General features: G+C 45.6%; 1 protein-coding gene across 1 annotated transcript; it reads left to right on the forward strand.

Annotated features, from left to right (window-relative positions):
- The first annotated feature begins 511 nt into the window (after nucleotides 1-511).
- On the forward strand, nucleotides 512-2744 carry LOC115592167 (tripartite motif-containing protein 16-like). The gene has a single exon (XM_030434707.1). It carries the CDS (start codon nucleotides 556-558, stop codon nucleotides 2224-2226), a length of 1671 nt encoding a protein of 556 aa, XP_030290567.1. The 5' UTR covers nucleotides 512-555; the 3' UTR covers nucleotides 2227-2744.
- The last annotated feature ends 5583 nt before the right edge of the window (nucleotides 2745-8327 follow it).

Below are 8327 nucleotides of genomic sequence, written 5' to 3' on the forward strand. Positions count from 1 at the left end.
ATGAAACACATTTGAGGATGCCAAATATTAATAATACATTAAAGTTTCATCTAGTCTGATTTTGTTCACTTCATATACTCAGCTTTGAACATTGGTGTATAACATGAATAATGATTAAATTAAATGAGAATTAAATGAGTTGAAACACCTGAACTTTGGGTGCAGCAGTGCTGTGACTGAACTGAACCCAGCAGCAAGCACAGGTCAAACCATGTTGTGTCTAAAAGGCTTAAGTACAATGAACAGTGTTTGAGGAAGAGTTGGAGAACTATATCAGCAAAGCCTGAAGACCTGAGAAATATTTTACAGGTTTTATTGTTTTATTGTAGATGAGGAAACAAAGTTCAGATTCACAGAGCTGCTCCTCGTCCTGGAATGGATCAAAGGTTGATAACCGACTGAATGAGCTCCTCTCTGTCCATATACAGTATTTCCTTGTTCCCTCCCCTTCGGATAAGGAGTTTGTAAACGACTCGTGTTGCTTCGATCAGATCTCAAACTTATTTCACGTCCAAGGGAGCAATACTGAATCAATCGTTGGCACTAAGAGGTGAAATGGCACAGGGAGGAGTTCAGCTGGACAGGGAAACTATCTCTTGTGCGATCTGTCTGGATCCACTGAAGGATCCGGTGACTATTCCCTGTGGACACAGCTACTGCAAGAACTGTATTAATGATCACTGGGATGGAGAAGATGAGGAGAATATCTACAGCTGCCCTCAGTGTAGAGAGACCTTCACACCAAGGCCTATCCTGGTTAAAAACACCATGTTAGCAAATTTAGTGGAGGAGCTGAAGAAGACTGGACTCCAAGCTGCTCCTGCTGATCACTGCTATGCTGGACCTGAAGATGTGGCCTGTGATTTCTGCACTGGGAGGAAACTGAGAGCAGTTAAGTCCTGTCTGGTCTGTCTAGTCTCTTACTGCGAGAAACACCTCCAGCCTCATTATGATGTGGCTCAGTTAAAGAGTCACAAACTGGTGGAGCCCACCAAGAAGCTCCAGGACAATATCTGCTCTCATCATAATGAGGTGATGAAGATGTTCTGCCGTACTGATCAGCAGCATATCTGTTACCTCTGTTCTGTGGATCAACATAAAGGCCATGACACAGTGATAGTGACAGCAGGGAGGACTGAGAGGCAGAGAGAGCTGGAGGGGAGTCGACAAAACATCCAGCAGAGAATCCAGGATAGAGAGGAAGATGTGAAGCTGCTTCAACAGGAGGTGGATGCCATCAATCGCTCTGCTGATAAAGCAGTGGAGGACAGTGAGAAGATCTTCACCCAGCTGATCCGTCTCATGGAGAAACGATGCTCTGATGTGAAGCAGGAGGTCAGATCCCAGCAGGAAACTGAAGTGAGTCGAGTCAAAGAGCTTCAGGAGAAGCTGGAGCAGGAGATCACTGAGCTGAAGAGGAAAGACGCTGAGCTGAAGAAGCTCTCACACACAGAGGATCACAACCAGTTTCTACACAACTACCCCTCACTGTCAGCACTCAGTGAGTCTACACACTCATCCAGCATCAAGATCCGTCCTCTCAAGTACTTTGAGGATGTGACAGCAGCTGTGTCAGAGGTCAGAGACAAACTACAGGATGTCCTGAGGGAGATGTGGACAAACATCTTAGTGACAGTGACTGATGTGGATGTTACACTGTCTCAATCAGAGCCCAAGACCAGAGCTGACTTCTTAAAATATTCACGTGAAATCACACTGGATCCAAACACAGCGAACACATATCTGTTATTATTTGAGGGGAACAGAACGGCAACAAACATAGAAGATGAACAGTCTTATTCTGATCACCCAGACAGATTCACTGACTGGGATCAGGTCCTGAGTAGAGAGAGTCTGACTGGACGTTGTTACTGGGAGGTGGAGTGGGGAGGGGGAGGAGTTCAAGTAGCAGTTGCATACAAGAATATCAGCAGAGCAGGGGAGTCAAATGAATGTAGATTTGGATGGAATGACAAATCCTGGTCGTTAGATTGTGACAATGACAGTAGTGACATTTGGTATAACAACGTCAAAACTCCCGTCTCAGGTCCTGAGTCCTCCAGAGTTGGAGTGTACCTGGATCACAGTGCAGGTATTCTTTCCTTCTACAGCGTCTCTGACACCATGACTCTCCTCCACAGAGTCCAGACCACATTCACTCAGCCTCTCTATGCTGGACTTTGGCTTGGATTTGGAACCACTGCTGAGTTGTGTAAACTCAAATAGACAGAAGTCAATTCAGGGACAGTGGGTTAAATTCTGTGTTTGAATCCTTAAACTCATTTTGCCTTCATGTTTGAGCTGATTGTTGTGGCATTTCTTCACTGCACAGAGATCACCTGTCAATTGTTTTGATGGATTTGTATGTTGTTGTTTGAGAGAAAGCAGCAGAGCTTCCTTCATTGTAGATATTTAGTTGTCACCTTCTTGCACATATGTGAAGAAATCTAAAATCACATTCACATTTATTTGTTTGGCAAACCAAATGTTGTTGTTGTCGTCCAAATCAAATTACACATAAGGGACTATTAAACTGTAAATATCATGATCATAATCAATAAGAAGTTAGTTTCCTTATTTTCTTGTACTTAGCTGAGATTCTGCTCAAACAAACTGACTGTATGGATGAAGTGAATCTGTGCATGAAATCATTGAATAAGACTAATTTAACATACTTTACTGATGTGATGTGTGAACAAACTGAAGGTTTATAATAATGAATAAACAAACATAATCAAAGTGTTTTCTACTTGTCGTCATTCCAGGGTATCATACAAAGCTGATGGAGAAAACAAAACAAGTCAGATATTTTAACTTCTACAACAAATGGAAAATGTGCAGCATAGATCAGCTCCAGTCATAAAATCCCTAAATGAATATCTGATTCACAGTGAAAGGATCCTGGTTTGTAAAGTTTGAATCCAAATTGGATTTGATTTGTTGTGACTCATGTTGTCCACTGACATCTTTGATTGATTTGGTGCACCATCACAGGTAAAATGACTCCACCTTTTCCAGCATGGAAGAATTGTAGGAATGATTTTATAATTGTGATGATATTTGTATGAATTCAGTTCAGTCAGAATCAACATCACGTATAAAGCAACATGTTTGCTCTCATATAAAACCATCAAGACATAATCATTTATGGTCGGTGGAGATTTAAATTGTTCCTGATTCAGCCAGTGAGTTTAGATTCACAGAGCTGCTCCTCCTCCTAGAATGAATCAAAGGCTTCATATCTCAAACTCAGCGAGCTTCATTCTGTTCACATAGTCATGGATTCACATTTTCAACAAATAACCTGTTTGATGATATTTGTTCCAACACATCTAGAGATTGAAATGCTGGTTCAGCTCAGGGTCAATGTGGTAAAGGTACCCAAATGTCGAAATGGAGTAAAAGGAAAGATATGGTAACTAAAATATTAAGTCTTTAGGTTTCTGATATTAAATTTACTGAATCATCTTAAGTCATTTTCTGGCAATCTAATGAACTTAAGCATCAAAAGAAGACAGTAAAGTAATAGAAACTGTTTATTGAGGGTTGACCGGGCGGCTAGTAATCAGGGTTATATGCACAGATGAGATACATTAATTTTAGAATGTGCTACACTGGCTCTGATGCAGCATATAACTTCCAAAGTCTTGATTCACTAAAATAATCAGTGTAGTGGATCAAAATGTATGATATTTACCTCCAAAATGAAGGATATGAGTGCAAGTATAAAGTAACAGACAATGTAAATATTCAAGCAAATTACCTCAAACTTCTACATAAGTAAATGTGCCTTTTTACATTACATCACTGCTCAGGTTGATGTTCTGAAATTGAACAGTTTTGTCTCAATAGTTTAAAAAGTATCATCAATTTCAATATTTAATGACTATTAACTTTGATAACTCTCTATTGTCAGTCAGCTGCTTTTAACCAGTTAAAAAAAATGAACCAAATATCCAAAAGAGTTAGAGAAATATATCAGCAAAGCCTTAAGGACAATGGACAATGATCAACACCCTCTCTATCACACAGTAGACAAACAGTGGAGCACGTTCTCTCACAGACTGCTGGGGGACAGACACAGGAAATCTTTCCTGCCACTTACCATCACACTGTACAATAATAACAGCTAAAACTGTGGTCATAACACAAAGTCTCTACGCACTTTGGTTTTATACAATCTGTTCACCGCACCTTATATTTTATCTTGCACTACAATTACTCTGCTTATTTATACACTTTCATACATTTTGTACATTTTGTATATTACTTTTTTCTATTGCTATTTAATATGTCTAGGTTGTTCCTCTTATTTCATTGTGTTGTTATTGTCTCTGTGTATAATGCTGCTGCTAAGCTGGAATTTCCCAGCTTGGGATCAATAAAGTTCATAATCTATCTATCCATCAATCTATAAGAGCAGGGGCGGTTCTGGGGGGGGGCCAACAGGGACCAGTGCCCCCGTAACTCAGAGTCTGGACCCCCCTGTGGCCCCCCCCAGCAGGGAGTCTGCATCAATAATACAATGACAGATTTCTTGCAATGATTTTGTTTTGAAGGGAAAGGCAGAAATAAAGTGTCTCAGCAGTTTACTACCCAATCAAAATTGCTGAAATTGTAAACACTGTTTTGTCTGAATGAGGGATTTATCTTTTTTTCCGGGTTGTATGTGCCCCCTAACAAAAAAGCCATCCCCAACCTGGCCCCCCTATTAAAACTGGTCTAGAACTGCCACTGTATAAGAGCCAAGAAATATTTTACAGGTTTTACTGTTTTATTGTAAAAGAGGAAACAAAGTACAGATCTACAGAGCTGCTCCTCGTCCCGTAATGAATCAAAGGTTGATGACCGACAGAGTGAGCTCCTGTCCGTCCATATCAAGTATTTCCTTGTTCCCTCCCCTTCAGATATACATTTTAAAGACAACTCATGATGCTTAGATCACAGCTCAAACTAATTTGACATCCAAAGATGTGATACTGAATCAGTCGCACTGAGAGGTGAAATGGCGCAGATCACTGCTATGCTGGACCTGAAGATGTGGCCTGTGGGTTAGGGTTAGATGATTGTTGCTGATTGTTGTGGCATTTCTTCACTTTACTGAGATCACCTGTCAATTGTTTTGATGGATTTATAAGTTTTTGTTTGAGAGAAAGCAGCAGAGCTTCCTTCATCATCGATATTTAGTTGTCACCTTTTTGTACATTCAGACATTCAGATTTATTTGTTTGGCAGACCTAATGTTGTTGTTGTTGTCCAAATCGACTTACAAATAAGGGATTAGTAAAGTGTTGTTCCACCTTTAGTTTTTCCCTTCAACCCGTGACAGAAAGGCTTCGGTTGACGACCTCTATAGCTCGGACTCTCAGACGGTGGCTGCCCCAGATTCAACCAACTCCAAGATGTCCCCTTTCCTTGGAACCTGGCTGGCCTACAAAGTGCCCCCCACCAAGAAAGCTAAGAGCCCGTCTGTGTCCTGGGTCCCTGAAGTCAAGCTCCATTGTCAGCTGCCCAGCTGACGCTTGCCAGGTTTGCTCCGCTGATGGCGTGGCTGACACCCAGGCAGACATCAGCCAGTGTCCCTCAGTCAGTGGCCCGGTCGACAACTGCCAGTGGTTCTCGGGCAGTGGCACGGTCGACAACTGCCAGTGGTTCTCGGGCAGTGGCCCGGTTGACAACTGCCAGTGCTTCTCGGCAGCATCCCGGTCGACACCTGCCAGTGGTTCTCAGTCGGCGGCCCGGTCGACACCTGCAAGTGGTTCTCAGTTAGCGGCCGGGTTGACACCTGCCAGTGGTCCTCAGTCGGCCGCCTGGTCAACACCCAGCCGAGTCCTGTCTCTGCTCCTCGGTTGGAGGCCCGGCCAAGTCTTGTCCCTGCCCCTTGGTCAGAGGCCTGGCCAAAGTCAGATGCTGCCAGCGTACCTCCGTCGGCTCCCAGGCCGACAGCCGCCACCGACTCCACGTCAGCTCACAGGCCGACACCTCCCAGTGGTTCCCTGTCAGCTCCCAGGCCGACACCTCCTTGGGAAACCCGATTGGCTCCTGGGCCAACACCTTCCAGTGGTTCTTCATTGGCTCCCAGGTCGACACCTCCCAGTGGTTCTCCATTGGCTCCCAGGCCGACACCTTCCAGTGGTTCCCCATCGACTCTCAGGCCGACACTTCCTTGTGAACCTCCATCGGTGGCCCCGCACGGGTCCAGGAGGGTGTTCCAGTCGGTGGTTCGACCACCAGTGGGTCCCAGCCCACGCCGCATCCACCGGCTTCCATTTGGTCCTGGCCCACGCTGCTTCCACCGGATTCTAGAGGGTCCTGGCATGCACCTGTGCCTACGCCGCCAGCCTCGAGAGAGTGCCAGCCAGTGCCGAGGCCTTCCAGTGGGTCCCAGCCGACGCCACTTCTGCCGGCTTCCAGAGGATCCCTGCTTCGTTGCCGGCTTCCAGTAGGTTACAGCCCACGCTGCTTCTGCCGGCTTCCAGAGAGTCTCAGCCTGCGTCTTTGCCGCCGGCTTTCAGTAGGTCCCAGCCCACGCCCACAGCCTCCAGTGGGTCTCAGTCCACGCCTTCTCCGCTGGCTTCCAGTGGGTCCCAGCCCACACCTTCTCCACCAGCTCCAAGTGGGTCCCAGCCCACACCGCTTCTGCCAGCTTCCAGAGGATCCCAGCCTCCGTCTTTGCCGCTGGCTTCCAGTAGGTCCCAGCCCACGCCCCCAGCCTCCAGTGGGTCTCAGTCCACGCCTTCTCCGCCGGCTTCCAGTGGGTGCCAGCCCACACCTTCTCCACCAGCTCCAAGTGGGTCCCAGCCCACACCGCTTCTGCCAGCTTCCAGAGGATCCCAGCCTCCGTCTTCACCGCTGGCTTCCAGTGGGTCCCAGTCCATGCCCCCGACCTCCAGTGGGTCTCAGCCCACGCCTTCTCCACCGGCTTCCAGTGGGTCCCAGCCCATGCCCCCGGCCTCCAGTGGGTCTTAGCCTTGGCCCCCACCGTCGGCCTTCCGAGGGTCTCAGACCTCTCCCCCGCCGCCGGCTTCCCGAGTGTCTCAGCCTTCGCCCCCGCCGTCGGCCTCCCGAGGGTCTCAGCCCTCACCCCTTGCCACCACCCTCCCAGATTTACTTGGACTTTGGCCCCCCTCCTGACCTGCCTCCACCCTCCCAGCTTCAGTTGGACTCTGGCCCTCCACCAGACCCCCCTCCGCCCTCCCAGCTTCGTTTAGACTCTATTCGTGGCCTTGTTTTTGGGCCATCTGGGAGCTGTCCCTTAAGGGGGGGCACTGTCATGGTTCTGTGTCTTCTGGTTTCTTTTGTTTTGATTTCCATGCCCTCTTGTGTCCTTTCAGTGTCCTGTGTTCTTCCCTGTCTTTCCTTTCCTTCTTGTTGGATGTTTTTCTCCCACGTTTGTGTGCTGCTCATCAGTTAGAGTGTTCCCACCTGCTGCTCCACCTCACCTGTTCCTCCACTTGTTCGTTTTTGTCTGTGTATATAGTCTTTCTCTTCCCTCTGGTGTTTGTCAGTTCGTTTTCTGTGCTCTCTGTGATGCCCCTTGTCAAGTTTCCTCCCGTGCCTCCTCTCATGTCTCCTGTTTGGTATGTTTTGGATTTGGATTTTTTTTTTTTATGCATTTTTGATTTGAACTTTGCTTTTGGTTGTACTTTGCTTAATCTTAAGACTTTGTCTTGCAGTTTCGTGCTAGTTTGTGTTTTTGTCCTCGGACTCATTTTCATTTGTGGTCCTTGGTTTTTGTTTTGCATTCAGCTTTGATATCCATGAAGCTCGCTTTTTGTTTCCCCCATTCCCTGCCTCCTGTCACTGCATTTGGGTCCACCTTTACTTTTCCCCTTTAACCTGTGACAGTTATTATCATGATAATGTTCCATAAGATCATTCAGTAGTTACTTGTACATAGCTGAGATTCTGCTCAAACAAACTGACTGTGTGGATGAAGTGAATCTGGACATTGAAATCACTGAACAAGAGTCATTTAACAGACTTTACTGATGAGATGTGTGAACCTGAAGGTATTTAAAAAGAACAAACCAACATGAACAAAGTGTTTTCTACTTGTCGTCATTCCAGGATATCATACAAAGCTGATGGAGAAAACAAAACATGTCAAATATTTTACCTTCAACAAAAAATGGAAAATGTGCAGCCTAGATCAGCTCTAGTCATAAAATCATGAAATGAATGTAAGATTATTTACATTTTGTTACAAGCTATTACATTCAAGTATATATTGTTTCACCAGAATTAAAGAAATTTGAAAAATCTCACATTCACAAATCCTTTTGACAACCTGGGAGCTGATGTTAGTAATATTTGTAAAGAGGAAT

Source organism: Sparus aurata, chromosome 12, assembly GCF_900880675.1.
Source record: "Sparus aurata chromosome 12, fSpaAur1.1, whole genome shotgun sequence".
NCBI classification, from domain to species: Eukaryota; Metazoa; Chordata; class Actinopteri; order Spariformes; family Sparidae; genus Sparus; species Sparus aurata.

Coding starts and splice junctions, on each gene's coding strand:
- LOC115592167 (XM_030434707.1), top strand. CDS start 556: ATGGCACAGGGAGGAGTTCAGCTGGACAGGGAAACTATCTCTTGTGCG.